Source organism: Epithele typhae (assembly GCF_022376455.1).
Source record: "Epithele typhae strain CBS 203.58 chromosome Unknown BXZ73scaffold_40, whole genome shotgun sequence".
Taxonomy (NCBI): domain Eukaryota; kingdom Fungi; phylum Basidiomycota; class Agaricomycetes; order Polyporales; family Epitheliaceae; genus Epithele; species Epithele typhae.
This window is the reverse complement of record NW_025954231.1, coordinates 178,545-204,514: the sequence shown is the minus strand read 5'-3', so window position 1 is coordinate 204,514 and position 25,970 is coordinate 178,545. Positions and strand designations below refer to the sequence as shown.

The 25,970-nt window shown below is 62.1% G+C and overlaps 10 protein-coding genes across 10 annotated transcripts; 7 read left to right on the top strand and 3 right to left on the bottom strand.

Annotated features, from left to right (window-relative positions):
• Nucleotides 1–1,467: 1,467 nt before the first annotated feature.
• On the bottom strand, nucleotides 1,468–2,457 carry BXZ73DRAFT_91179 (uncharacterized protein; the record flags this gene model as incomplete). Its single annotated transcript, XM_048025887.1, has 4 exons — nucleotides 1,468–1,620; nucleotides 1,682–2,004; nucleotides 2,076–2,324; nucleotides 2,382–2,457. The coding sequence occupies 4 exons, from the start codon at nucleotides 2,455–2,457 to the stop codon at nucleotides 1,468–1,470; spliced, it is 801 nt and encodes a 266-aa protein (XP_047875814.1).
• A 322-nt stretch (nucleotides 2,458–2,779) lies between these two features.
• Nucleotides 2,780–3,272, top strand: BXZ73DRAFT_103395 (uncharacterized protein; the record flags this gene model as incomplete). Its single annotated transcript, XM_048015572.1, has 4 exons — nucleotides 2,780–2,827; nucleotides 2,888–2,922; nucleotides 2,977–2,997; nucleotides 3,047–3,272. The coding sequence occupies 4 exons, from the start codon at nucleotides 2,780–2,782 to the stop codon at nucleotides 3,270–3,272; spliced, it is 330 nt and encodes a 109-aa protein (XP_047875813.1).
• A 197-nt stretch (nucleotides 3,273–3,469) lies between these two features.
• Nucleotides 3,470–5,758, top strand: BXZ73DRAFT_103394 (alpha/beta-hydrolase; the record flags this gene model as incomplete). Its single annotated transcript, XM_048015571.1, has 7 exons — nucleotides 3,470–3,538; nucleotides 3,588–3,746; nucleotides 3,799–3,910; nucleotides 3,961–4,984; nucleotides 5,038–5,085; nucleotides 5,148–5,496; nucleotides 5,558–5,758. The coding sequence occupies 7 exons, from the start codon at nucleotides 3,470–3,472 to the stop codon at nucleotides 5,756–5,758; spliced, it is 1,962 nt and encodes a 653-aa protein (XP_047875812.1).
• A 588-nt stretch (nucleotides 5,759–6,346) lies between these two features.
• BXZ73DRAFT_103393 (uncharacterized protein) lies at nucleotides 6,347–7,613 on the top strand (the record flags this gene model as incomplete). Its single annotated transcript, XM_048015570.1, has 9 exons — nucleotides 6,347–6,533; nucleotides 6,597–6,636; nucleotides 6,706–6,877; nucleotides 6,947–7,008; nucleotides 7,070–7,110; nucleotides 7,164–7,234; nucleotides 7,304–7,361; nucleotides 7,434–7,534; nucleotides 7,596–7,613. 9 exons carry the CDS (start codon nucleotides 6,347–6,349, stop codon nucleotides 7,611–7,613), a joined length of 750 nt encoding a protein of 249 aa, XP_047875811.1.
• A 1,263-nt stretch (nucleotides 7,614–8,876) lies between these two features.
• On the top strand, nucleotides 8,877–9,146 carry BXZ73DRAFT_50122 (uncharacterized protein; the record flags this gene model as incomplete). Its single annotated transcript, XM_048020383.1, has 2 exons — nucleotides 8,877–8,940; nucleotides 8,995–9,146. Coding segments are annotated over 2 exons (216 nt in total), but the record flags the coding sequence as incomplete, so codon positions are not given.
• A 1,087-nt stretch (nucleotides 9,147–10,233) lies between these two features.
• Nucleotides 10,234–11,579, top strand: BXZ73DRAFT_91176 (GroES-like protein; the record flags this gene model as incomplete). The annotated part of the gene is made up of 5 exons (XM_048025886.1): nucleotides 10,234–10,487; nucleotides 10,556–10,634; nucleotides 10,709–10,913; nucleotides 11,006–11,406; nucleotides 11,460–11,579. 5 exons carry the CDS (start codon nucleotides 10,234–10,236, stop codon nucleotides 11,577–11,579), a joined length of 1,059 nt encoding a protein of 352 aa, XP_047875809.1.
• A 255-nt stretch (nucleotides 11,580–11,834) lies between these two features.
• BXZ73DRAFT_103390 (peptidyl-prolyl cis-trans isomerase Cpr7) lies at nucleotides 11,835–13,710 on the bottom strand (the record flags this gene model as incomplete). The annotated part of the gene is made up of 6 exons (XM_048015569.1): nucleotides 11,835–12,028; nucleotides 12,385–12,591; nucleotides 12,776–13,175; nucleotides 13,251–13,374; nucleotides 13,437–13,524; nucleotides 13,596–13,710. The coding sequence occupies 6 exons, from the start codon at nucleotides 13,708–13,710 to the stop codon at nucleotides 11,835–11,837; spliced, it is 1,128 nt and encodes a 375-aa protein (XP_047875808.1).
• A 1,834-nt stretch (nucleotides 13,711–15,544) lies between these two features.
• Nucleotides 15,545–17,418, top strand: BXZ73DRAFT_50171 (uncharacterized protein; the record flags this gene model as incomplete). Its single annotated transcript, XM_048020394.1, has 6 exons — nucleotides 15,545–15,841; nucleotides 15,955–16,253; nucleotides 16,318–16,507; nucleotides 16,584–16,601; nucleotides 16,740–17,100; nucleotides 17,150–17,418. 6 exons carry the CDS (start codon nucleotides 15,545–15,547, stop codon nucleotides 17,416–17,418), a joined length of 1,434 nt encoding a protein of 477 aa, XP_047875807.1.
• A 1,634-nt stretch (nucleotides 17,419–19,052) lies between these two features.
• On the top strand, nucleotides 19,053–19,460 carry BXZ73DRAFT_103388 (uncharacterized protein; the record flags this gene model as incomplete). The annotated part of the gene is made up of 4 exons (XM_048015568.1): nucleotides 19,053–19,064; nucleotides 19,127–19,229; nucleotides 19,301–19,379; nucleotides 19,445–19,460. 4 exons carry the CDS (start codon nucleotides 19,053–19,055, stop codon nucleotides 19,458–19,460), a joined length of 210 nt encoding a protein of 69 aa, XP_047875806.1.
• Nucleotides 19,461–19,641: 181 nt separating this feature from the next.
• BXZ73DRAFT_91173 (DNase I-like protein) lies at nucleotides 19,642–25,247 on the bottom strand (the record flags this gene model as incomplete). The annotated part of the gene is made up of 25 exons (XM_048025885.1): nucleotides 19,642–19,742; nucleotides 19,845–19,920; nucleotides 19,982–20,014; nucleotides 20,079–20,252; nucleotides 20,311–20,364; nucleotides 20,432–20,595; nucleotides 20,660–20,822; nucleotides 20,882–20,913; nucleotides 20,981–21,029; nucleotides 21,151–21,199; nucleotides 21,299–21,432; nucleotides 21,605–21,740; nucleotides 21,804–21,857; nucleotides 21,917–21,984; nucleotides 22,052–22,155; nucleotides 22,326–22,623; nucleotides 22,701–22,817; nucleotides 22,907–23,220; nucleotides 23,272–23,432; nucleotides 23,487–23,667; nucleotides 23,717–23,815; nucleotides 23,852–23,974; nucleotides 23,997–24,011; nucleotides 24,152–24,321; nucleotides 25,039–25,247. The coding sequence occupies 25 exons, from the start codon at nucleotides 25,245–25,247 to the stop codon at nucleotides 19,642–19,644; spliced, it is 3,078 nt and encodes a 1,025-aa protein (XP_047875805.1).
• Nucleotides 25,248–25,970: the final 723 nt, after the last annotated feature.

Sequence of the window (25,970 nt, the reverse complement as noted above, 5' to 3'; positions counted from 1 at the left end):
AGGGCCTTCTTCATGAAGAAGTCATCCCGGTCGAACGTGACGCAGTCAAGCGCCGTCTCGTCGTACTCGTGTACATGGACCCGGTGGACTAGGCAGCGACAGTGAATAAACATAACTTAAGACCTATGAAGACCCTTTATACACACCTGAGAGTGCACCGGCCTTCTCAAACGTGAGGTGATCTTGAGAGATGATCCGCTCCCGCGGAGATAAAACTGAGGTGTCACTGGAAACGGCGTGTGTGAGCTGCAAAACGTAACATCGCAAAGAACACTCACAAACTCTTGATGACATCTTTGATGTCCTTGGCAGAGTAGTACCAGCGAACTCTGATCAGTGGCTCGCGTTTGTCGTAGGAGATTCGATTGGTGCGTATGTCCACCACATGGCCAATCCATTGATTGGCGTTGTTCGTCCCCACGGGGGACCAGAGAACGACGCTAAAAGCAGTGGGTCAATTATGTGATCTCAGGTTGTCTCAGGAGCGACGGAAAAATACAACGTACTCGTCACCCAGACGGACTGTGATCTTTGGTCTTGTTGTATTCTCGTGGGTATCTGGAACGGATGAGTGACGTCATTACACACGGGATCGGAACGAAACTCACCCTCGTCAGGCTGCACCTCCACTGATAGCACCACGATGAACATCAGGATTGAGCCTGGTTCGAGGCTAAGACAAAGTCCAACGGGTCACTCGCCTTCGAGGTGTTGAATAGACACTGTCTCCTCTTCAATGTCACACTCTTCCTGTCTGGCGCGCGCCAGTTCCACAACCATACGCTCCCGCCGGCGACGGTCGCGGTCGCGGCGTGGGGAACGGGAGGGGCCCATGGGTGGGAGGTTGTCTCGACGGTTGAGGGAGAAGGGAAGAAGAGAGCGGCGGTCTGGTAGCGGCGTGGGTGCTGCGGCAGTGAACTCACCCTTAGACCTTACGTCCACGCGTCAGGACTGCATGCGACAATGCCGATCAATATACAATCCGGGCGCTCGGTAATGGTCCAGCCCTGTTGCCGGGCATTGTGCGGCTTCTGCACTGCTCTGGTGGACGAGTTGGCCTCATTTGGAAAGCATGTACTAGTCGTCGCGCCCGAGCGGCTTCGTGGAAGAGATGGGAATATTACGTCCAACGATACATCCCAACCCGGAAAGTGGGGGACCTTCTCGCTGGAGAAGCCGAGCCGATGTGCGGTATCTACTGGCAAATATGGTTCAGTATCGAAATTCCAGTCTGGATGATCCTGAAGCCGACATCCGCGACTGGTCGACAGTACGTCCATTAGCAGACACCACGCCGACAGATAACGGGGAGTGCGTCATGCCATACCATGGCTGCAAGCTGAGGGGTGTGTCCTGAAGCAGTATCCTGATCATCGAGACATGCGCTGAAGGAACGGGAGTAGCGACGTGGAGCAGATTATATCGATGTGCGGCTAGAGTAACAGAGGAACGTAGATTGTGTGGTCGCTACCGGAGCAATGGACCTTTGGGTCCTCCCATGCGCTCGCAGATCTCCATGGCGTGCTCGTGGTACGCCCCGTGCAGACCCGCGAGCCTGCCCTTGATGCAGAGGTGGGGGAGCAGACGGGTGTGGAATATCCTGTGCGACACCGATCCACCCTACACAAGCGAGAACACGAGATGAGGACGTGCAGATAGCAGGCAAGAACGAAGCACGCACGAATTGGTGGAACACCCCGCCCATGACCGCCTCCACCGTTGCCCCGTACACCTTGTACATCCCGACGCCGCGCGCGTTGACGTTCCGCAGGTCCGCGAACGGAGCCGGCACCTCTGCGCCGGGGCCGAGCGGTTTTGAGAGGTTGCCGACGTTCATCGGCCGCCACTTCAGCACCTTGCCGACGTCCCAGTGCGGCGCGACGTGCTCGCCGAGCGCGTACGAATTGAGGGCGTTCTCCATGATCTCGGCGAAGTTGTGGTTCGGCTGCCGTGACGGGGCCGAGTCCATGAACATGAGGAGGTACGCCTGGAGCACGCGGCGGCCTGTGGACGCATACGCAAGCCGGATGAGCGGACGACGTTCAGAAGGAGCGTGTCACGCGAGGGGGACGCACCGACGAAGTTCAGCCGCCCGTTGTGCCTCCTCTTCGCGTCGGGGTGGCTCGCGTGGGTGAGTATTCGCGACGCGACATCAGGAGAGAACCGGAGGGGGTGGAAGAGCTCCTCGAGGTGCTTGGCCTGCATCGCGTCCTCCTGTGCGAACTGCTCGGGCGACTTGAGCGGGCCGGGGACGAGCGCAGGGTCATAGGTGCTCTCCGTCGCGTGGGGTGCTGCCCGCGACATGGCGCGAGACTGAAATCTCGCTGGGTAAAGCAGAGAGGTGAAATGGAGAGTTTTCTGCGATGCAGAGGGGAGCGTACCGAGAGGTGATGATACCCGCTTGCGACAGCTGGCCGTACGGCGGAGGGCCAGCGCGCATTCCCAGCTTTTAGACATTGTGAGGCGTCTTGGGCGGAGCCGTGGTTATTCGCGCCGTTTTGGGAGAAACCCCAGGCCAATAATGGGGGAGGGGGAAGCGTCGAGAGCGACGGCGGCGAGGAGGTGGCAGAGGACGAGCAAGGGACGAGAGCAAAGCGGCGGTCAGACGTGCGCTTGTTGCGGAGCGTTCTCCCGTAAGTGGGCTGGTCGGGGTCTTATCCCAAGGTTACATATCTCCATCAATATCTTAGTTACAGCTTGTACCAACTGTGTTGCAAATGCCGACGACTCCCTCGCGCTCATGTCTCCTCCCTTCCATTCGTGGTGAACACAACACAACATGTCATTTCTGGTCGGAACGGCGTCGGGCGCCCTGGTGGCTGGTGGGGTGCGCTTAGCTCTCCCACCCGTGAGCCTGTCATGACGAAGACCTCATACTTTACTGCAGGTCTACTACGGCTTCTCGGCGATGATGTCCTCCAGGTATGTCAATCTCTGGGCTTCGTGCATGTGCTATTGTACTCACACTGCTCCCAGGACAGGACAGCACCAATCTGAGTGCGTATATGCTTCCAGTCCCGCATTCCACCCTGAACATGTGCCACAGCATGCATAACCTCTCGCAACGGCTTGTCAACGCTGCCGCGGATATCCCTACACCTGTTCCCGCCGCACAACGCATACCCCAGAAGCCGTTCATGGCGATGATCCAGCAGAAATGGAACTCGCAGATCGACGCCCTATTCCGCGGGACTCGGGACTTGGACCAGCAGGTGGAGGATTGGGGACGGAGAACACTGTATGGAGGAGATGCCAGCCGGAAATCCCAGTAACGTGTCGCCCCCTCCCACACTGTAGACTTGTGCCCCACAATACGCCCCCTTCCGTTCTGTCCGCCCAATGAAGCCTTTTGGTCGATCATATTCATCTGCGTGCGCCTGAGACCTGAACGTTGAACTGACCTGCTCAATAATAGCACGCGGCCCCTCTGGACGCTTAGCGCCAATCCACAAGGTTCTCCTGCACCATCATGTCGCCCACCACTGCGCCCTACGGAACGTGGACATCCCCAGTAGATGTCGATCTGGTCGTGAAGAGTGTGAGCGTCTTGATCGTTTGAACTTATCGTCGTCTTAACTCTGGTCCAGGGCGTTGCAGCCACAGAGCTCCTGGTCGATCCGATTACCTCGACGGTCTACCACATGGAGAGCCGCCCCGAGGAAGGCGGTCGCAGCGTGATCGTCAACACGAAGACAGGAAAGGATGTGGTGGGCAAGGAGTGGAATGTGCGCACGGGGGTCCACGAGGTGCGTGTGGTAGTTCTGCCGAAGGTCAAGCATGCGGCTGAGTCGATTGCAGTACGGTGGAGCAGCCGCGGTAGTCTACGACGGCGTCTGCTACTTCTCCAACTTTTCTGACGGCCGAGTGTATAAGACGAAGGAAGGTGAAGAGCCTGAAGCTGTCACTCCAGGTACGTGTTCATCTAAGGTTTCCGAGCTTCACCCATTCAAGGCATGTTAGAGAGCAGCTACTCTCGTTATGCCTGCTTTGCGGTACACCCGACGCAACCGCATCTCCTGCTCGCCGTTCTCGAGAGCCACAAAAACCCTGAACCATCTAAGGTTGTTAATCAGCTTTCGGTCATCGACACCATCAAGAAGACTGTTACCCTCTTCGTCGCCGGATCGGACTTCTACTGTCGCCCCACCTTCTCCCCCGATGGCACTCACGTCGCCTGGCAGCAATGGGAGCATCCAGATATGCCCTGGGAAGGGTCCCAAGTTTGCATCGCCGAAGTCACCGCAACCTCTACCGATCTTTCGTATCGCAACAAAAAGGCCATCGCCGGCAAGCCTGGAGAGATCAGCGCCGGGTACCCGCTCTGGGCGACAAACGACCTTCTCCTTTTCGTCTCGGACGAGTCCGGGTACTACAACCCGTGGAAATACACGATCTCCACCCGCACTGCCGCCGCCGTCCTCCCCGCCCCGCTCGAGGAGGACTTCGGGGAGCCGCAGTGGGGGCTCGGCTTCAACTCCGGTACCCCGCTCGACGCCGCCGGCGAGACCGCGGTCTACGCCGCCACGCGCGGGGGCCAGAGCGTGCTCTACCTCCTCGACGTGGTCACCGGCACGGCGCAACAACTCTCCTGCCCCTATGTCGCCCTCTCCGCGGTGCACCGCGCCGCTCCTGGGATCGTTGTCTTCAAGGGCGAGCTCAACGACGCCGACGGGCACATCGCTATGTGTACCTTGACGAAGACCGAATCGAGTTTCGACGCGGCGTACACCGTTCTGCGCCAGGGCGATGACGCGGCGGCGCATCTGAAGGGGTTCGTCGCCTCCCCGCAGGGGATGACGCTTGTGGACGATGCGACGGGCGATCCGGTGCACATCCTCTACCATCCGCCGACGAACCCGGATTTCGTCGGGCCCGAGGGCGAGAAGCCGCCCGCTGTGTTCTACGCGCACGGAGGCCCGACAAGCGTCGTCTTACAGGGCCTGTCGTGGAAACGGACGTGGTTCACGAGCCGGGGCTATGCATGGTGCGTGTCCTACTCCCGGGGTACGCGTGGGTGCTGATGCCCGGCAACCTCAGGATCGACGTCAACTACGGTGGGAGCAGCAGCTACGGCCGCGTCTACCGGTACGCTCTCCCTTCCTACCCACTCACCGCCATCACTCCCACTCACGCCAATTCTCACACAGCGACCGCCTACGGGGCAACTGGGGCATCGTCGACGTGCAGGACTGCGCGACGGCCGCGCTCCAGCTCTCGCGAGCCCGCGGGCTCGTCGACGGGCAGCGGATGGCGCTCACCGGCGGCTCCGCGGGCGGGTACACGGTGCTGCAGACGCTGTGCGCGCGGCCGGACGTGTTCGCCGCGGGCGCGTCCTCATACGGGATCTCGGACTTCTTCACGCTCGCCAAGTTCACGCACAAGTTCGAGAGCCAGTACCTGTTCAAGCTCGTCGGGGGCACGCCCGAGGAGGTGCCGGAGGTGTACACGGCGCGCTCGCCGGTGTACCACGCGGAGAAGATCACGGCGCCGTTGTTGGTGGGTTTTGGTTTTGTCGGATGCGGTCCCAGCGCTGAGCGCTGAATGTGTGGCTCGACAGGTGCTGCAGGGGTCCATCGACGCGGTCGTGCCGCCAGAGCAGTCGGAGAAGATTGTGGAGACGGTGAAGCAGCGCGGTGGTCGAGTGGAGTTCATAGTTTTCGAGGGCGAGGGCCATGGATGGCGGAAGGCGGAAAACATTCGCACGGCATTGGAGAAGGAGAGCGGGTTCTACGAAGACGTGTTTGGGCTCAAGAAGTGAAGTCTGCCCTCTGAATTCTTGAATGTACTTTATATATATGTTGAGTAACACATGTTGTGACACCAGCACGTGTTCGTGACAAGACGCGAACATGTGGATGAACTTGAAACCGGTGCGGCGGCGCCTCATCTTGTCTTCGCCCTCCGCGTCGTCAACGACCCCGCTCGCCGAAGCGATCCGGCCCAGGAACACGACGGGATTGATTGAAGGCCTTGCTGTGCTCGCGCCTATCGTCGGCCTTCAAGAATGACAGCCTAAAGCCAGGGCGCTGCCACCGTCGGCCATTCGTTCAACTCTGCCGTTCCGGCCGTCTTATTTTCTGGCCGCATCCGCACGGTGGTGGTGGCTATCTCGCACGACATCGGCGCGCTATGCCGACCCCGGCCGTTTCATCCTCGTTCTTCCGGAGGCACGCAAGCACACTTTCCAGGACCGGCCCGCTCTGTCCTGCAAACGTGAACAAGGACGCCGCGTGTCCGTCGACGGCTCTCCCTTCAAAAGGCCAGCCCGCGCGACGGTGTGCTCGTGTTTCGGGTCGTGTCTCCCCTCCCTCCCCCTCCCCTATCCTCCGCCGACCAAACCCTCGCGATGCTCTCTCTAGTCCGCGCCGCCTCCCTTGCTCTCGTCTTCCTCTCCGCGCTCTCCGCGGTCCACGCGAATCTTGCTCGTGCCGCTATTGCGCGGTCCGATGCGCTACGGGATTTATCCAACGGCGAGCGTATGGCGCGCGGCCTCGGCCCCAAGCCTCCCAGACGACTCTACAGCACCGGAACCCGTGAGTCTTCCCCTTCGTTTCCCAGTTATTTCCCAGTGGCTAAAATATACTTCTTCCGTCCAGACGTCGCGCGCGCCGCGCCGTCGGGCGTGGCGGGTACTTCGTGAGTCTCTCCCCATCAAGTTCCTCCTGCACACCTCCTTGACCGTACCTGCGTCACACACACCCACAGACAATCGGGGTCCATCGGGGTGTACGCGGCTGGCGGGCAGTTCGTCGGGTACATCGGAGCATATGGCATCACGACCGTGCCCCCCGGCTCGGGCACCGCGAGTGCTGCGTGGACGTACTCGTACGCGATGCCGGATCCGGCCTCGTCCGTCGTCGAGCTCAACCGCCTAGGGGTGCGTATGCGTCCGTCTTCGGACGCGCCAGATTTGACCCGCTAACGACGTGTGCCCGCGACTCTGCAGACGCCCTTCCGCCTCTCCGCGGTCGCCATCCGCTCAGGGCCGCAGGTGACTCTTGGTCCAGGGTCAGTCGTCACCTGGGATCTCTCCCGCGCGCCAGCCGCTGAGTTTCTACCCCCTCCGCAGCAACACGATTTACCTCCAGCTGCAGAACAGCCGTGCGACCAGTGAGTTCACCCTGCTTGGCTCTGCGTCCGCCCGATGCTCACATGCTACGCAGCCCCCGCCGGGTCGCCTCTCTCCACCTACGTGTACGACACCTACGCGATCGGATACGCGCAGACCACGGTGGTGCGTGCGACTCCCTGTCTCCCCGTCCTCGCGTGCCGTCCGTGCTGAGCGTGGGCCGTCCCCCTGCAGTTCTCCGTCGATCCCAGCACCGGCCTGGTGACCGTCAAGTGGGTGAACCCCGACGGCAGTGAGTAGTACCCCTGCTCCACCTTCGTGGAGGCTCCCCGTTCGTGGTGCTGATGTCGGGCGTTGGCGACAGGCATGCCAACCACGTACCTCGCCGTCTCTGGCATGGGCCTCTACGTGACGGGAGATCTGAGTGCGCTCGCCTCGCAGCTTGGCACGCCGGTGACTGAGGTGGTACGTCTCTTTTCTCGAGTGATGCGTTTGCGTGGGCTGATCGACGGCTGCCCGGTCAAAGAACGTTTACTATATGTGAGGGCTTGTGTGCGCGGGGTATATGTTCGTGAACGCTTTTGGACCACTGTTTCCTTTCGGACAGTACGGATCACAGTCGCTACAAGGTCGTTAGACGATACCTTAATATACTTACCTTAGACATGATGTTGGTGGACTTTATGCCGACTCTATGCTTGCATCTGACACTGGTGGACATATTGTGAATGATAGTGTTCACATTATGGGAACAATTAGGGTGTAGGGCCTTGCCTATGACGGTAAATCCAATTCAACAAACTCGGAGCATAGCGGCCCGGGGGAACGCTCGATCGGGCAGCGACTCAGTGAGGGGAGCGCCAACTTGCTCCCTCCTTCTGCCATGAGCTCGACCACCGCCCCGTCCGAACTCGACATCGAACTCGAAGAAGCCATCGTGGCACGCCTCGTCCATGGACGTGGGGCGCACCAGCCCCTCCGCGCCCTCTTGGCACTGCACCGCATCCGAATCGATAACCAGGCCCAAGCCCGCATGATTTCATTCTGCCAGGGCGAGCGGCCCACTTAAGCAACTCGTGCGTACCTCCGCCCCGCGTTTTCCCCCCGCATCGCACGACCATGGCCCCCCAACACGACGGCGAGCGCAAGGAAGCCGGCGGCATCCTCGACGTCCTCCACGGCGCGCTCGGCCACCGCCACGAGCAGCCCGCCGCACCCGCTCCCAAAGAGCCCGAGGGGTTCTTCGACAAGCTCAAGCACCTCGCCGGCCAGGAGCCCGAGCCCGCGCCCGCGCCTCCCCCGCCCCCCGCCGAGCCGGAGGGCCTGGTCGAGAAGCTCATGCGCCTCGGGCACGCATCGGAGGAGCCGGCGGCGTCCGCCCCGCCCCCGCCCCCGCCGAAGGGGGAGGAGGGCCTGTTCGACAAGCTGCGCCACCACGGGCACGTCGAGGACGCCGCGCCGGTCGCGAAGCCGCCGAAGGAGAGGGAGGAGCGCGGGGAGGGTGGGCTGTTTGGCGGGCTCGCGCACCACTTTGAGCAGGGCGGGCGGCGGGAGGATGAGCAGGATAAGGGTGAGGGGAAGACGAAGATACACGGACACGGGAAGGAGGAGGCGCGCAAGGAGGAGGGCATCCTGGGCGAGATCGAGGAGCGGCTCAAACACGGCGGGCACTCTGCGCCGCCGCCGAAGCCGGAGGGGTTCTTCGCGCAAGTGGGCGACAAGGTGAGCGTTCGTTGCGTTCGTGCGGTTGCGTCGGAGTGGCGGAAGGTTAGGTTGGAAGCACGCGATCTGAGTGTTCTTTGTGTTCCAGCTGAACAACATGGCCGGCGGCGGAGCCAAGGGCGAGGCAAACGAAGACCACCTCGACAAGAGTTCGTCCTTCCTTCTGAGAGACCCTTGGCGTTAGTGCTTACACGATTCTTCAGCGATCGACTGGGTACAAGAACACGTCCTTAAGGCAGGCCAGCAGAAGGACGAGAGCGCGATCGAGCAGGCCAAGGATGAGCAGATCAGCGACTTCATTCGCAAGGGTTTCAAGGGCGCCACCGGTCACGAACTCCCTGTCAAGGACAAGTAGTGGCGAAGAGGATGGACTCTGCTGCGGCGTAAACGGGATGTACGATAGCTTTTGTTGAATGGAACACCTCTTGTATCTGAAGTATCTGTCCAGGACCTCTCCTGCATGCCAATATATTTGGCCAGTGGTCCTAAGGCCTGCAACTGTGTCTGTCTATGAGGCGGTAGTCACGGCGACGCGATCCACGGAGGATGGAGAGATTGCACATCGCGCCACAGGCAGACCAAGCAATCTTATAACCTCTCGGGCGAGTTCCAGGAGCCCCACTGCGAGGCCCGACTCGAGAACCTCTGACCGGGAACCCACCAGCAGCCACACTCGGCGGAGCGTCTCAAGAAGTTGTCAAGAGACTTTCTCATCTCGAGTGTCCTCCATGCTGCTGACACCCGGCCCGTGCTGTTGCTTAGAGTAACGGGGGCAATCCGCAAGACGGCGGCAGATGTAATGGAGGTGCACCACGCCACCCTCCTCTTCCGTCTCCTGGTCGGCAAGCTCTACCACCACGCGATAGCCCGTCTCTGCACCCTCCCACAGTCCTACTACCCTCCACGCTCACACGTCACACGGACCAGAAAGCACACCCCGAAACATCATCGCTCTGCGCTCCACGTGGCACTGTTCCGCGCCATAGGCCGCCTGAAAGCCACACATGCATGCAAGTATTGCTGACTCGAAGGAGGAGGCAGAGCTTTTGGTTCGAGCCCATTCGACCCGCGCTTATCAAGCCAGCTGCACTTTTGCCACTCCAGATGTCCCCTCTCTCTCCGTTCTCCCCGAGCTGGCGCTACCATTATGTACGCATAAACCGTGCACGTCGACATCAACAGCAATCGCGCCACTGGTGAGCAAGATCCACCTCCCATACACTCGACAGGACTGATTTCTCAGCAGCAAGCGATGCTGAGTGACCGCGATCCACTCTCTTTTGCGCTCTCAGCCTCTCACTTCCAGACCGAGTTTTTTCTCACGAGCATTCATAGAAGGTCCTCGACGGAGTATATAACCAGACGACGCGGACCACCCAGACTCGTCTCACCCTCTCAAACCTACAGCCCCTAGCTCCATCCACACTTCCCACACATTAGCGATGTCGACCCAAAAGGCTCTCCTCCTCCCCGCGAAGGGCAGCAGCTGGGAACTCGGCCAGTCTCCGATCCCGAAGCCCGCCGCGGACGAAGTCCTCGTCAAGATCTCCGCGACGGCCCTGAACCCCGTCGACTGGAAGATCCGGAAGCACGGCTACTTCGTGGCCGAGTACCCGTTCGTCTCCGGCACGGACGGCGCGGGCGTCGTCGAGGAAGTCGGCGCTGGCGTCACCACCCTCGCGAAGGGCGACAAGATGTTCGTCCGTCTCCCCGTTCGGTTCTCAAGCGCGTTGGATGCTAATCCTCGGGACGCGGCTCCGACAGCTTCTTCCAGGGCTACTTCACGAACCCGAAGGCGACCTTCCAGGAGTACTGCGTCGTCCCCGCGGAGATCACCGCGAAGGCGAGTTCCCCTCGGCGACACCGTTCAGCGCCGCGCGGAGGCTAACAGCAATAACGCACGGCTTCCGAACGCAGATCCCGGACGGCTTCACCTCCGACCAGGTCGCGTCGATCCCGCTCGGCCTCGCCACGGTCGTCACCGGCCTCTGGAACCACGACCCGCAGGCGGCAGGCACGTCCTCCGTCGGCTTCCCCGCGCCCTGGGAGGACGGCGGCCTGACCAGGTTCGCGGGCACGCCCGCCTTCATCCTCGGCGGCTCGTCCTCCGTCGGGCAGTACGGTGAGCAGCCATCGCCCGCCTCGCGCGCCCCTCGCGCGACGCTGACCCAACTCGACTTTCCCGCCCCCGCCCCCGCCCCCGCCCCTCCGCAGCTCTCCAGATGGCGCGGCTCGCCCAGTTCTCGCCGATCGTCACGACCGCGTCCCCGCGCAACGCCGCGCACCTCCGCACCCTCGGCGCGACGCACGTCCTCGACCGCGCCCTCGCCCCCGCCGCCGCGCTCGCCGCGCTCGCGCAGGCCACCGCGGGCGCGCCCCCCGCGCTCGTCTACGACGCGATCTCGTCGCCGGAGACGCAGGCGCTCGGGTACGCGGCGCTCGCCCCGGGGAGCGCGCTCGTCGTCACGCTGCCGGATCGGGTCCCGGCGGAGCTCAAGGCGGCGGACAGGAGCGTCGTGGGCGTGTTCGGGAACGTGCACGCGCCGCAGAACCGCGCGGTCGGCGTGGAGATGTACAGGCGGCTGCCCGGGTGGCTGGAGAGCGGCGAGCTTGTGGTGCGTTTGTCCTTTGCGATGGTGGGTGATGGCTGGTTTCTCACTGTACGCAGCCCAACGCAGTCGAGGTCGTCCCTGGCGGTCTCGCTGGGATTCCGGAGGGTCTGGACAGGCTGGAGGCGAACAAAGTCAGCGCGATCAAGTTGATCGCGCGCCCGCAGGAGACTGCATAAGGGGCTTCAGTGTGGTAAATTATCGTTCCTGTACTGCTAGAAAATATGCGACCCATCGCGCACAAATCTGTAAAAGTGACTTGTTGGGAGCGCGTTGTGATCGTTCAGTCGTTTCAAATATCTGACCGCCTCTGAACAGAACACTGCCCAAGATGAAGGAGGGTGGAATCAAATGCTACAGGTGGCGAACGTACAACTTCTCCATAGATCCTCTGTTTCGTGTCCAGACCTCGCTCCGACCCGTCCACCCCACGCTCACTGGAACATCTTCTTGAACGCCGCCTTCTCCTTGTCGCGCTTGCCCCGCAGGCGCCCCCGCACCTTCTCGAGCTCGGCCTGGATCGCGGTGTCGGTCTTGACGAGCGTGTGCGCCTTCGCGAGCGCTTCCTCCGCCTCGTCGTCCTCGTTGATCGTGACGTGCGCGAGGCCCTGGCGGTAGAGCGCCTTCGCTGTGAGCGCCGCGCGGGGAGCACGAGGTCAGCGTGTTGTTTGCGGAGCCGGGCGAAACGGAGCGAGGGGAAGGGGGCGAAAGCGCTAACAGCGCAATGAAAGGTGAAGAGGGGGGGCTAAACGTGAATGAACGAACTATGGAGCGCGGAGGGAAACCGGGCGTCGAGGCAGGTAGCGCGCCGCCGGCAGACGGGGGCTGCAGCCTAACGGCCAGCCACATTGGCAAACGCCAAAGGCTAACGGGGCGCACGACGGCAATGCACGAATGGAGAAAGAGGAGTGGCAGAGGTTGCGGATGGGGAAGACGCGAGTCCCGAGAGCAGGCGCAAATGAAAGGACAGACTGGACCACGCACCCTTGTCCGTGTCGTTGAGGGTCAGGTTTGAGATCGCACGGTCCGTAACCCGGAGCGCGAGGCGCGCGTTGGGGGCGCCGCCGGCGCGGAGCGCTGCGAGCGCGCTGTTGAGGAGCAGTGGCGCGAGGAGGGCGTCGAAGGAATCCCGAAGCTCCGGGGGTGAGCTTTCGGGGAGGTCGACGTGGTAGTCGATGTAGCGCACGGCCTCTGCAACAGTTTCGAGCTCGTCAGCAAACACGCGAGAGTGAAGAGAGATATGAACGCGTGAACGCGGAAGACCGATGCGAGAAAGCGCGAAAGGGACGGAGCACGAACAGAAGCAAAGTCCGTGGTGGAATTTTTGAGGGTAGGGCAGGATCGGTGAATGAAATGAAATAGGGACGAGACGCACTTTGATACTTGTGAAGAGCAGCCTCGAACTTGCCCTCCTTGAACAGCCTGTTCCCGACCTCGCGCACCTCCTTCGCGATCTGCAGCGCTACCTGAGGCTCCTCCCCGACGTCTTTCCCCTCCACCGGGTCCTGGTCCTCCGGGTAATCCTCATAGATGTCGCCGTCGCCGGTAGACGACTCTTTGAGTGCCGGGTCGTCCGGTTGGAGCTCACCACAGTCGGCGATGACGCACGGCTCGATGGGGACGTCGCCGCCGGCGGTCTCGGTGTTCTCGACCGCGCGGACGACAGACTTGCCACGGATGACCTCGCCAAACACGACGTGCTTGCCGTCGAGGTGTGGGGTGGCGCTGCACGTGATGAAGAACTGCGAGCCATTCGTGTCCGCGCCCGCGTTGGCCTACGGTCGAAAAAAAAACACAGAGCGCGCGGTCGGCGACTCGGACTCTCAAGGCGCGGAAAGAGAAAGACGCACCATAGATAGAAGGAAGCGCTTGGAGTGCTTGACCTCGAAGTTCTCGTCCTCAAACTTCTCGCCGTAGATGGACTCGCCCCCGGTGCCGTTACCGGCGGTAAAATCGCCACCCTGGACCATGAAGCTAAACATCCGCGGTCAGCACTTGGCGTCCGGCGGTTGTACAGACACCGGAAGATTTCGCACCCTTTGATAACGCGGTGGAACGAGGAGGCCTTGAAGTGTAGCGGGCTCCCAGTCTTGCATACACCCTTCTCGCCGGTGCAGAGCGCGCCTGTGAGGAAAGACGGTCGTCAGCAGCGGCGAGCGTGAGCTCCGGGCGCGAGGGTGAGACGGTCCACGCACGGAAGTTCTCAGCAGTCTTGGGGACGATGTCGTTGTAGAGCTGCATGATTATGCGGCCGGCGGAGCGTCCGCCGATGGTGATGTCGAGGAACACGATCGGTCTTGTCGGCGCCATGTTGGGAGGGCTACGAGAAGCGGTGTGTAGAGGGTGGGAGAGGGTTTTGCGCGCGGAGGAGGATGTTGGTCGAGGAGAAGGGCGAGGAGGACATGGCCGTCGATCTGCACAGAGGACAAGGCGGGCGCCTTCCAGAATGTGCGAGAACGCGGGTGCCTTCCATATCTGGGCGGCCCCTTCCCGGCCCGGCCGTCCGCCAGGTGCAAGTCCCAATATGGCGTCCGTAGAGTTCGCAGCAGCGCTTTCCTGCGCCAGTCAGAAGGACCCTCCTTCAGTCCGTTCCAACAGAGCGTAAGCTAACATGGCACCACTTTCGTGGCCTGCTGCTCCGCCGCAGTCTATCATGAGCACTCGAGCGTTCAAGCTGGCCGTTTTAGCAGCAACGCGTGAAACGAAACTGAATGTGATGACAGCAGCCGGATGTTTTTCACAGGTGAACGTATGGTACACACCACACATGCGAACTGATATTGACGTCAGGCATCGCCTTGTGAGATGCGGCCAGGTACGTGGTAGCGGACCGCCCTCTTGAGTAAAGTTCAATAAGACCATCGCCGGCGTGCGCATGGTCGAGGCGCGAGAACGGGTGCTGGACTGATCCCCTATTACGTCGGAAGGTACTGGGGCGGCGGGCTCCCGGGGACAAAACGCCGACTCCCCGTTGCGACGACCGGACATCTGCAGCGGCGTGGACGAGGTTGGTGCTTCGCAGAGGCCGCGAGGTGTTGAAGAAGACCAGTGCAATAAATACCCGTGTCGCATCGGCGACTCGGGGACGAAGAGCGGCAGTTTCGCTGTGATCGGTCAAAACGAAGCACATGGGCCCCAGCGGCGCGCTCGTTCGTTCTCAGAGTGGTCATGGAAGAACATTTGCTGAACCTCGGTGTGAAGAGATAAGTTTGCTTGCGTGGAGACGAACGAGCTGGGGATAAATACAGGTAGTTGCACGTCTTGGGCCACAAACAAGACGGACTAGTGGCACCCGGTGACGTTCTGGCATGAGACAGAACGTGCCTCGAGGATGATTGCAACAAAAGGAGAGCTGGGTGAATCAGGCGGGCGATGTAGTGCGCCATATGGTGCATCACAGCTATCTTGGAGCGCGTGGACATGTCTGCACATGCTTGAGCTCCTACGAACAAGGTTGACACGGCTGTTGGGGAAGACGAAGCGGAGGAAGTGACTCATGCCACGCGGCCGGCGGCTAAGGCAAAATTAGATAAGCAAGCGCAAGCGATCCATACAATCGATTTCATTCTCAGATATGCCAACTACAACCAACTTCCTTTCGGAGTTCCAATATAGGCTTGCGTGGGAGCCTCAGGCCGCCTGGCGAGACACGTTGCTACAAAATTGGGCTTGTCCCGCCAGGAAGACGACGGGTTTGAGTGCTTGCAGCAGGCTCCCTTCCACCGGCGACCATCGTGGTGAACGTGCACATGGTGACTGTCCGCCAATAATCACCGGTGCGGTCGCTCACCACCCCTTCTTCTCAGCCGCGGCGGTCCCCTCCGCAAATGGGTGTAATCTCCCGATCCCCAACGAACGTGAGCGGGGATAAGGCAAAGTTCAGCCCACCCGCATGCGAGGCACCTCGTCCGTGTGCAACCCCCCACTCCTAGCCCCCATCCATCGGTGGCCCAGTGCAGAGTTCCGCTTGCCCCTCGTGGTGGTTAACAATGGCGCGAGCACACGGTCCTATCATCAGATGCCCCCGCGGTCTCTGTCGACATTCGGACAAGCATATATCACAACCCCGATCCCTGTGGGACATCCGCCTGTTCCGCACAGCTCCCAGGTCTCAGACCTACCTCGTCTCACCTCCGGCACCGCCATGGACCCCTCAACACTCCCGTCTTACGCGCAGGGTTCCTCCCGATCTACCAACACCCCCGCTAGCACTAGCGCAAACCTCCGGCCGCACCACTCAAACACTACCGCCAGGCGACCGGAGACCACGCACAGTTACCACCTTACGGACTCCAAGAACCGGCCCTGGCTCACCTTGAGCGTCCTAAGCAATGTATCAACACCTCATCACCTCCCCTCCTTCACCGAAGGTGACACCATCCGGGGCTCCGTGGTGCTCGACCGCGAGAAGGAGGACGGGATCAAGTCCATATCGGTCAAGGTGTGAGCCCTTCCCCGCCACACCCAGGGAGACGACGCACGACGCGCCACTGCTCTGGCAGATGCTGTCGGCCCCTACTCACTCGATGCATGTTGGCTGACCGGCCGCGCCAGGTCGTCGGCCAGATGACCTCTTCGGTCACCGAGGTCCTCAACTTTGTCACCGTCTCGGAGACCCTTTGGACGGCGCCCGACCCCCGGTCGTCCCAGCCTGGCAGCGACCGCGACCCCGTGGGCGTCCACACCTGGCCGTTCTCCATCAGACTTCCGCCCCGGTGCGAGATCAAGTCTGCGACCGGGGCGCTCGAGGCGTTCGCGCTGCCCGCCTCGTTCTCCGAACGCATGGCGCGCGTGCACATCCAGTACCAGCTCATCGCGACCGTGCACCGAAGACGCTTCCGGGTGGACAGCACGTACGCCCCCCGTCTTTCCGGCTCCGTGTGTCGGCGTCGCGCGAGCTCACCCCCGCTCGGGCAGGCTGGGCACCGTCGTCGGCTACCGCCCGCGCATCCGGCCTGGCGAGCCCTCGATCGCCCGCCAAATCGCCTACCTCGAGAACACGCCAATACCGGGGCCCGACGAGGACCCCGACGGCTGGAAGTGGCTCGCGTCGCTGCCCGTCCGCGGCTCCGTCTTCTCCACCCGGACGGTCGACGCCACATGCACGGTGCGCACGCCCGGTAGTTCCTCGGCGCCCTGGGTCCTACGGGCTGACCTCGCCTTCCGCCGCACGCCGCGCGCAGCTCGCCCTCGCGCTACCCGTACGTGTGCCCTCCGCCCCACCCCAGGGCCCGGTGCTTCCCCCGGACCGCGTGCGCGCTGACCGGTTCTCCCCCACGCACGGCACCCGCCCGCCGCTTCTCGCCCCCTTGCCCCCCACTCGCCTGCCCCCCTCGCAGCTCTGCTACACGCGCGGGAGCGTGATCCCGTGCGTGCTCGCGCTCGAGGCCACGGACCCGCAGGCGCTGGACCTGCTCTCCGCGCCGCGCGCGCCCGTCGTGCGCCTCCTCCGCACCGTCGCCACCGGCGAGCGCGCGCTGGAGACGCGGCGCGGGCTCGAGTTCGAGCACGAGCGCCAGGCGCTCGCGACCGCCGTCTGGCGCCCCGCGGCGGACGCGGTGGGGGTGGGGGCAGGCGGGGGGCAGCACCCCCACCGGCGGCCGGGCCGGCGCGTGCTGCACGGGGAGATCCACCTCGCCTCGAACCTGAAGCCGACCTCGCGCCTGGGACGCTTCGAGCTCTCGGTGAGTCTCCGCGCGCGTGCGCGCTCTCTCCGAGTCGGAGTTTCGAGGCAGAGCTGAACGCTGAGCGCCCCCGGTGCAACGCATCCACCTCCACACCCACGCCCACGCCCACGCCCACACCCACCCACGCCCACAGTACACGGTCGCGGTCTACCCGTTCAGCGCGGCCGCGTTCCAGCCCGACGGCGACGCCGGCGCCGTCCTCCAGCAGGAGCCCGTCGTCGTCGGGACCGTGCACGCGCCCGGGCCGCGCCCGCGCGCGTACTCGCCGCCGAGCTACGACGACGTGGGCTCCGCGGTGGGGCAGTCGACCGAGTTCCGGCTCTTCCGCTGAGCATGGGCATCGACTCGGACGACCGTAGCGCCGCGCGCGGGGCGCAGCCCCACGGGCAGCTGCATGTGACGGCTTTTGCGGTCTTGGGGCGCCGACGCAGAGTTTGCATGGGGAGGTAGGGTGGCTTGCGCCGGGACCGGGGCTTTTCTTCCAGCTACTTACTTGCGATAACTTTTATGACTTGACGCAGCGAGGCGCCGTTGTGGTCTGTCTGGACTCTAATGACTACGGATATGGGCGTTTATAATGCAGTTTTCGAGCCTCCAAAAGCACTACTGTCAGCACTCAAATTTGTGCAGAATCGCCGTGTTGATCCTGGGTCGAAGATGGACTGCCTGTCGCATTGATCCTCTCGCTTCTCGCCCTGGCGTGATCATGAGCACACGGTGGGTGGTCCGCGCCACCGGTAATTATGGAACCCGCTCACTGCGAACAGGATCTGCCAGACGGCCGACGCTCTGAAACAGCCTTCTAAAACCCAAATACGCGAGCCAGGGGGGACGTTGGCCGTGCTCGGACCGCATCGTGCGAGTGCGTGCCTGCGTCGACCGGAAATGGGCGTTTTTCGCGAACTCTCGCCCGCCCCTCGTGTCTCCAGCTCGCACTCCGCCCGACGACCGACATCGCCCTCCCGCGGGTCGCCAGTGCGTCATCGCATCGCATGCGACATGCGTTTGGGTCGGAGGCGCCGCGCGCACCGTGAGCAGTCCACTCCGGACCCACCGTCGCCCGTGATCCGTGCGGCCTCAAGGCATCTTCGGCTGTGCCGCACGTCTCTCCCCTGCTGGCAGCGGGGGCGCGCGCGGGCTGCACTCGACGCAAGGGGCAGCAGCAGCAACCACCCCGGTCGATCGAGGCGCCGAACCATATCTCAGGCAGAGCAGAGCAGAACTGCAGCAGCAGCAGCGGCTTCTTCAAACTTTCGTCCGCCAGATCAAGGCCCGCCACGCCGGCGCTGCGAGATCTGCTCGAGCCGTTTCCCCATTCCGACGCGCTCCTCCGACCTCGAGCCCGACTTCGGCCCCGCGCTCGCGGGTGGACGCCGGCCTCCAGGGCGCGCGCGAGGGCCCCTCCCGCGCCGCGAGCGCGTCGTCCTTTCGCGGGCACTGGCACCGCCCGGGGTGTGTTTTCCCTTCGTTTGTCGAGCCGCGAACGTCGACTCGAGTCCGGATGGGGCGAACCAAGCCACACCGTCTCACATGCGTTCGCGCTCGCGGCGCAGCGCTGCGGGCATGCCTATCCGCCACCATCGGTCGCGGACTCGGGGCACTGGGCCGTGGGGACGCGGGTGGGCTTAAGGATACCTGAAGACCTCGCGCGCGCGCGCGCGGCGCCCCGGAGGAGTGCTGGTTCCCGCAACCGTCGCTCGAGCAAGGCGCCCCAGCCCACGGCGGGAGTGTCAGATCTCTGCGCTCGCTCGACTGACTGCATCTGCGGCGCTCGAGAGCGAACATGTCGGTATATAAAGGTCCTCGCTGCCCCGGGAGAGTCCAATATCCGCGCTCTCTTCTCTCTCGCTCTCTCGCTCTCTCTTTCTCTCTTTCTCTCAATCTCTCTTTCTCTCTCGTTCGCGTGCTCTTCTTTCTCACGCGCCGTCTCGCTTTCGCTTCCTGTACTCGTATCCGCGGCCGACGATGAGCACCCAGGTGAGCGTGCCGCCCGCGCCCAACGCGCTCGAGGCGACCCTAGCTGACGCGCCGCACGCTAGACCACGAGCCAACACCACCAGGGCGGCAACGAGTCCGAAGACGACGTGTGGGACATGCCCCGCACGCCGCGCCGCACGCCGATGGCCTGCCAGTTCTGTCGCGGTGCGCTCGCGCTCTCTGCCTCTAGTTCGACTCCGCGACTGACGCAGCCCGTTACTCCCGCGCGCACGCAGGCCGGAAGCTCAAGTGCGACGGCCGCCCGACGTGCGCGAACTGCGAGCGCCGGGGGATCCCGTGCACGTACGTGCCCGTGTGAGTAGCTACTCGGTGTGTGAGTGTGTGTTCGCGCGCAGCTAATCGGAAGTACTGGCCCCCAGCACGTCGAAACCGTAGGCTTCTGTTGGTCAAGCTCTGTAGTCCCAGTGCCCCGTCCGTGTCTCCGCTTTCGCCACCCGCGCACCGTAAATTAAGCAGTATAGATAGTAATCCCACTAATGGCACCCTTGTGACCCGGCATATTATTCTCTTGCCACGCCACCCTGACTCCGCGTCCGCCCCGGCACCCGGCTCGAGCTCACCCGATGAAGTAGCGCAGGAAGTTCCGCCCGCCGATAACGGAGACGGGCGTCGCGGAGGTTAAATCGTCGCGGAAGAGGACGGGTGCGAACGCGGCGACTGGCGGACAGCAGGTCAGTGTCGCGGCACGCTCGCAGGGAGATCCGGGATCGCGCCATGGGCGCGCACGCCGGGGGGTGCCGGAGGGGGGGAGGGACTTACCAAGCTGCTCGCCATACCCTGGGGCTCCGTCCTGCTGACCGATGAAGTGCAGGAATGCGGTGAGCGAGATCCAGACCTAGGGACGAGCGGGGGGTCGTGAGCTGTGCAGTCACGCCGCGGGCGTATGAGGTGCTCACGTTCACGTTCACCATCGGGAGTTGGTCGAGGACCTGTGCGCGCGCGCGATACGGTGAGTGTCTGCCGGCCGGAGCCCGAAATCGGAGATCCACTCGCCTCGAACGCCTCATCTCTGCCCGCCATCTGGGCGCACCTCGCGTGCAGGGAAGCGGGGATGACGGGCTCTGTCAACGAGTCGAGAAGCTGGAGAAGCGCATCCGCGAAGGCACGCGCGGTCGCAGGATCGCCCTCGGTCCCGCCTACGGAGAACTCCTCGCCCGTGTCGAGGCTCTGGACGAATGCGGGCGGTCAGTGCCTCGTACGGGACTCCGGGCGGGGAACACCGGACCTCTCGGATTTGTCGCACGACCTCTGGGTTTCCCCTGCTCACGAACAGCCCGGGCTGGAGCCGAACGTATGTGGTCAGTGCTTCGCGTCCCGCGCGGGCGAGCGAGCGGGGGCGCGCTCACCGTCTCGGTCGCATGACTCATCAGCCAATTCACCAATCTCATGATCTCGCGCGGCGCGTTGACGCTGCGCTCCTCCGGCAGGACGTCGCTCGGGCTCGCGAGCGACCTGACGGAGCCCGGGAGGCGTACGAGCCACGCCATGCTCGTCGCGAAACACGTCCGTTCTATCCCCACGCAAGGCTCGTGTCAGTATCGAATCCGGCCGCGCGCAGTCAGGAGGGACGGTACCGTAGTCTCCGGAGATGGCGATGAAGTGTTCTCGGCCGTGTGCAGTGTGGAGCACGAGCGTGTCCTCGAGGCGGGTCTGTCCCACGTTCAGCTGCGACGCGAGCGCGGCGTCGACGTCAGCTGTCAGAGTTATTTGCACCGTCTCGCCTGGCAGTACGAGGCCCTAGGGAGGGCGATCAGCCCGTAGCACATCCAGGCCGAGAGCCTGGATGTGGTACTCACCGTCATGGCATCGACACGCAGCCAGCTCGGGCCTGGACATGGGGTCGCGGTCCGACGTGAGTGGCCGATCGGCAACGGAGGGGGAGGGTGCTCGCTTACACGCGGGCGCATTGGGCGACTGTCCGACGAAACGGAAGATGCATGACACCTGCCGCCGAGAGCCCGGCCGTCAGCACGCACGCAGGAAGCCGCGCTCGCGTTCGCGGAATATGAAAGCGAAAGCGAACGCGAACCGCGACACGAAGCGAAGCTAGCGATCCGTTACTCACTTCGCCAACGTTCTGCACTTCCAGGGTCCGTGTTACCGCGCGCTTATACCTGTTGGGGTCCAGCGAACGCGTCAGTCGCACAGCCAGCGGGAGCCCGTCGCCCGTCGGCATCAGGGCGAGATTGTCAGAAGGGGTTAGCCAGACGCACGCTATCTTTGAGAAGTCCACATTTGTCGACGACAAGCGTATTCGTGGCCGGTACTCCGCATACTCGATCCCGGACACGTCGCGCCAAATGCGTTGCACGAAGGATTCATACGCCGGTACGCTGACGAGAGGGACCTAGAGCGGATATCGCGTTCGAGTCAGCGACCAAATCCAGACTCGGCGACGTCATCCGCTGCCTCTCGCCCGCCGCCACACGCGACGTCCGATAAGCCCGGACGTGGCTGTAGCAGAACGAGGTCCGATCTCGGGAAACCGCACACAAAGGGAGCTAGACACGACCGCGCACCTCTAGCTCGAACTCCGCAGACACCGGTCGGTGGTCGCTGAAGGTGATGGTCGGATGGCTTTCGTAGGACGTCTGTTTCATCCTCACTGCCGGCGAGGACATGTACAAGACGCGATCCGTCCATGCAGGCTTGCGCCTGCAATCCGAGGGCCCGGAGTTCAGCCAACGCCACCATGACGAAAGCGTCCATCAAACGCACTTGGTGTCGTACCCTAGGCTATCGCTCAGGATACCGGGGCTAAACCGATACGAGCTGCCGAGAGAGCGTGAGTCCACGTGGCCACGGAGTCCGCACGGGACCGAGATCCTTACGGAAGGTGGCTGATCGGGCTTTCGTCGAACTCGTCGAACGCCTTGCTAGTCCTTTTCGCGAGCGCGAGCTGCGAAAGGACACGACGGCGTCAGTAGGTGAAGGCGCCGACGGAACGTAAGCCGAAGCGCTTGGACCTGATCAAACCTTCGTAACATTGACATGTTCTCGTCGCGCAGCTGCTCGTCCGCGAGGAGGCTCCTGACGTCGGCGTCGGGCAGGTTAAGCCTGTAGTTCAGATCTGCAATCCGAATATGGGCCAATTAGAATAAGGCTCGGAAGCCAAGCGGGCTCGGGCGGAAGACATACCACCCTAGACCACCCCGATCAGTTTCAACAAATACAGCTCATGAGCGGCGTGGGCTCTCTGGGCGTGCTCTGCGCACGCGACGACGCGCACAGCACATGTACTCACCAGCCAGAAGAGCGCGTCCGTTTCAAAGATGGTCAACGGCCCCGGCTCGGGGGTATACCAGCTCCCAGTGGCGGGGCCCTCGTCCATGGTGGCGGCGGCGGTTGCCGAGTCGAAGTATAACCGTCGCGACAGGTCGTGGAAGTCCGCGTTGCGCTTGTCGAACATCTCGTCGAACGCGGCCAGGTGGGCGTTGACGAACGTGACCGCCACCGGTTTGCTCTCTGACCCCGGTTCCGCTGTCGCCGAAGGATACGGGGTGAAGAGTAAGCGAGCGCCGACTGCGCCCTTGTTACCCTAGGAGAGGGAACGACAGATGTGAGGCACTGTGGAATGGAGATGGAGGCGGACGCAGCTCTGGGCCGGATGCGTACCATTATGCCCATGATTCCGGCACCAACAGAGGCCGTGCGCACATCGCTGAAATTGGGGCTTAGCCGCCTCTTCACAATGACGACAAGGAGCATGCCGACGAGCCGCCTCGACGTAAGCTGACAGTGCAATGGCGGTGCAGGGCCAATTGAGTCAGCAGGGTCGACTCGCGAGGCAGTATCGCCACCTCGGGAAGCACGGCACCCACTTTCTCATACAGGATCGCCTTCTCGCCTAACCCTGCGAAAACCGCAGTGCACCACGCGTCTTCTCGCGCGGTGCTCGTCGAGTAGAGCAGAGCCTCAGTGGACAGGTCGAGTTCCTGGAAGCCCAAGACGAGCATATCGGGATCGGCGGGGTCCTCTGGCACCTTCTTGGTTGGCGTCCGAACTAAGGTTTCGGCCGTCTCCGACGACTCCGCGTCCAGATCGATGTTTATGAAAGTCATCGTGTCGGAGGGCGTCGATAGCGACAGCACTTCGGCGTCCGCCCCGGCCTCTTGGACAACGGGTTTAGGAAGCGCTGCATGAGAAAATTCAAGATTGTGAAATTGTAAAAGGAGACGCAGCGGACCTTCCAATGGGCTTCTGATTATCTCTTCCATGTTTAGCGGAGATACCTCCTTCAGGGGTGGGATGATCGTCGGCGTCGGACGAGCTACCTGACCGCCTACCCATGCGGACAAGTCTTGGGAAGGCAGCGTTCCGTTCACGTTGAAGGTCCCAATACGGATCCTGGACAGCCGACAGCCGTAAGCTTCGGACTTCATCGAGAACCGACACACTCACTTCAGGCCCGCGGTCTCCTCGCTGCACCACAGAACCTCGTCATGCGCTCTCCTGCGCATCCAATCTTCGCGGATAAGCTCGATGTCGGCGATATCATTTCCGGATATCCCAGCGCTCGCTGCGGGCAGGCGGGTATAAAGAGGCTGCTTGGACAAGCGAATATCAGGGGGTATCGATGTTACTGCGGACATGCGTCAAGATCTGAAGGCAAGGCTGTACCGGAAACTTACGAAGAGGGGGAATCGTATGTCTTGCGACGTATGGCATGACCCATGAGAACGGCTCGAAATCGAATGCATCACCCGAATGTGCGCCTAGTGACAGGTGAGCTAACGCGGATTGGGCAAGAAAGCCGATCAACATACCGGATGTTTCTTTCAGTCGTTTGCACTCATCGAGGACTTGTCGCAGTCCTTGAGTGTCATTTGTTTGAAGCTTGATAGACGGATAAGGGGTATCTTCACCAGGACTGATGGTGACGGTCATCTCTAAAAGCGAATCAGATTGAACCACTCTTTGGGTGCACTACGCGAAAGAAAGAAGCCGTCGTCGACGGGTTTTATGAGCAACAAAGAGAGAGAAAGTATACGAATAAAAGAAGAACACGTCAAGGTCGTGTTTCGGGAGCAACTCGTGCGCAAAGAACCGGCTCGTGAACGACATACCTGTCTTTGCCTGACTGAAAGCGCTCATGCTAGGAGTCAGATCGATTGTGGACCGTCTAGGTTGAGACATCGATATCGAGAACCCAGGCACGATCAGGTACGCGTGCTCCACCACGTATTCGTCAGGTATGGACTCCATACGAGGCGGTTTCTGGGTTATAATGAAGACGCTGAGATATATGGTGGTTAGTTAACCGACAATGGCCTCAAAGTTGGTTCTAACACAAGAGAAATGCGACAGAGCGCCGATGTCGAAACACCAGTACTTTCTAGACCCGAACGATTGATCAACATCCGACTTCTCCGAGCGTGCGTCACCATCCATCGGACGACCGGGGCCACCAGGGGCAAAATGCGGTATAAGCGTCTTATGTCGGAACAGAGACGGTGCTACGATGTACATGAGTCTGACTGCGAGCTGAGGCTATGATGTCATAGCCAGGTCCGACAAACAGGGACACGGCTACGGACGCCGCGAGCAAGCATAGACGGTGAGAGAAGGACGTAGGGGCACAATATATCACGACAGCACATGTCCCAACCGAAACGCAACTCAGACTTCACCCACTCGCAACAGAACTGAATTATGCTGTGAGTGGGCGAAGCTCATGTCGGGGCACGTTCGCCACGTTGATAAACTTTCCAAGCAGGGCTTGCCGAGCAATATCCGCGGTTTGGAGACGCAGCGCGCGAGCTCGGGAGAAGATTCGACGGAACGTGCACCTGGCCGCCGAGTGTCTTTCCACGTTCAAAGGCTCATCGATACTTGTCCCGAACGCCCCACTCCGAGCGCATACAAGCACCCAGTCCAAGCCCTCCTCACGTCCTCCACAGCTTCTATCACCCACCACTCTTCGCAGCTCGCGCCAGGACAGATGGAGACTCACCATCCTTGGACATGCAGGCCATTCGGATGCGGGTGGGTGACGACGGCTATGATCTTCCTCCGCTGGACCGGAGGCTCGTGGTCGGCCCAGGTGTCGGAGTCGACATCGTCGCGGATGGAAGACTTTGCGTCGATGGCAATCGTGACCTCCTCCGTTGCACGGATCATTTCCTGGGCGACGTCCATCGGCTTCCTTCCGGAGGCCGCCATGCTGAAGTCTGGCTGGGAGCCTCGGCGGTGCCTCGGCGGGTCTGCCTACGCTGAGTCTGTCTTCGCTGCGTTGGTCGTCCGTGTCGTGCCTGCGAACGCTGAGTCCTGGAGGGTGGTCGCGCCGGAAGACGGCCGAAACACGGATGGATGTGTGGAGGAGGAGAGCGAAAGAAGGAGTGGCCGAGGTCCGAGCTGGCTGGGCGCGTGGCGGGACTCGAGACACCGGGCCGACCTGAGAGACGTCGGGAATTGCCATGCGATCACGAATGTGACTGCGTTCCCACGTTTCCCCGCATAGGTCATCGGCGCGTCCTCGCAGCCTTGCCCCAACCAGGGGCCACACCCGCCGAAGGACACCCATTGAAGGGCTTCCCGAGAAGAGCGCGTGCGCAGGAGCATTATCTGCACCGTCGCCAGCGATACACGCATCGTCGCTGGGGAAGGACGCGCAAAGACACAACACAATCACCGCGCACGCGAGCGGACTGAATGGCCGCGCAGCTGGTTCTCGAACCAGGCCAGGGACTAGAACGGACTCGTGCGCATCCCTCGCGCATTCACCCGCGTGCTGCAGCGAACGCCTCAGAATAGGCTTGAACCGGCTGGCTCCTCTTTCTCGACGGCCGATCACGCGACGCCTGCCGCTGTCGCGCAAAGTCCACAAGGGTGGCGCAGCACCTATATAGCCCGCCCACCGTTCCCCCTCCCCTCTCACGCTACCCT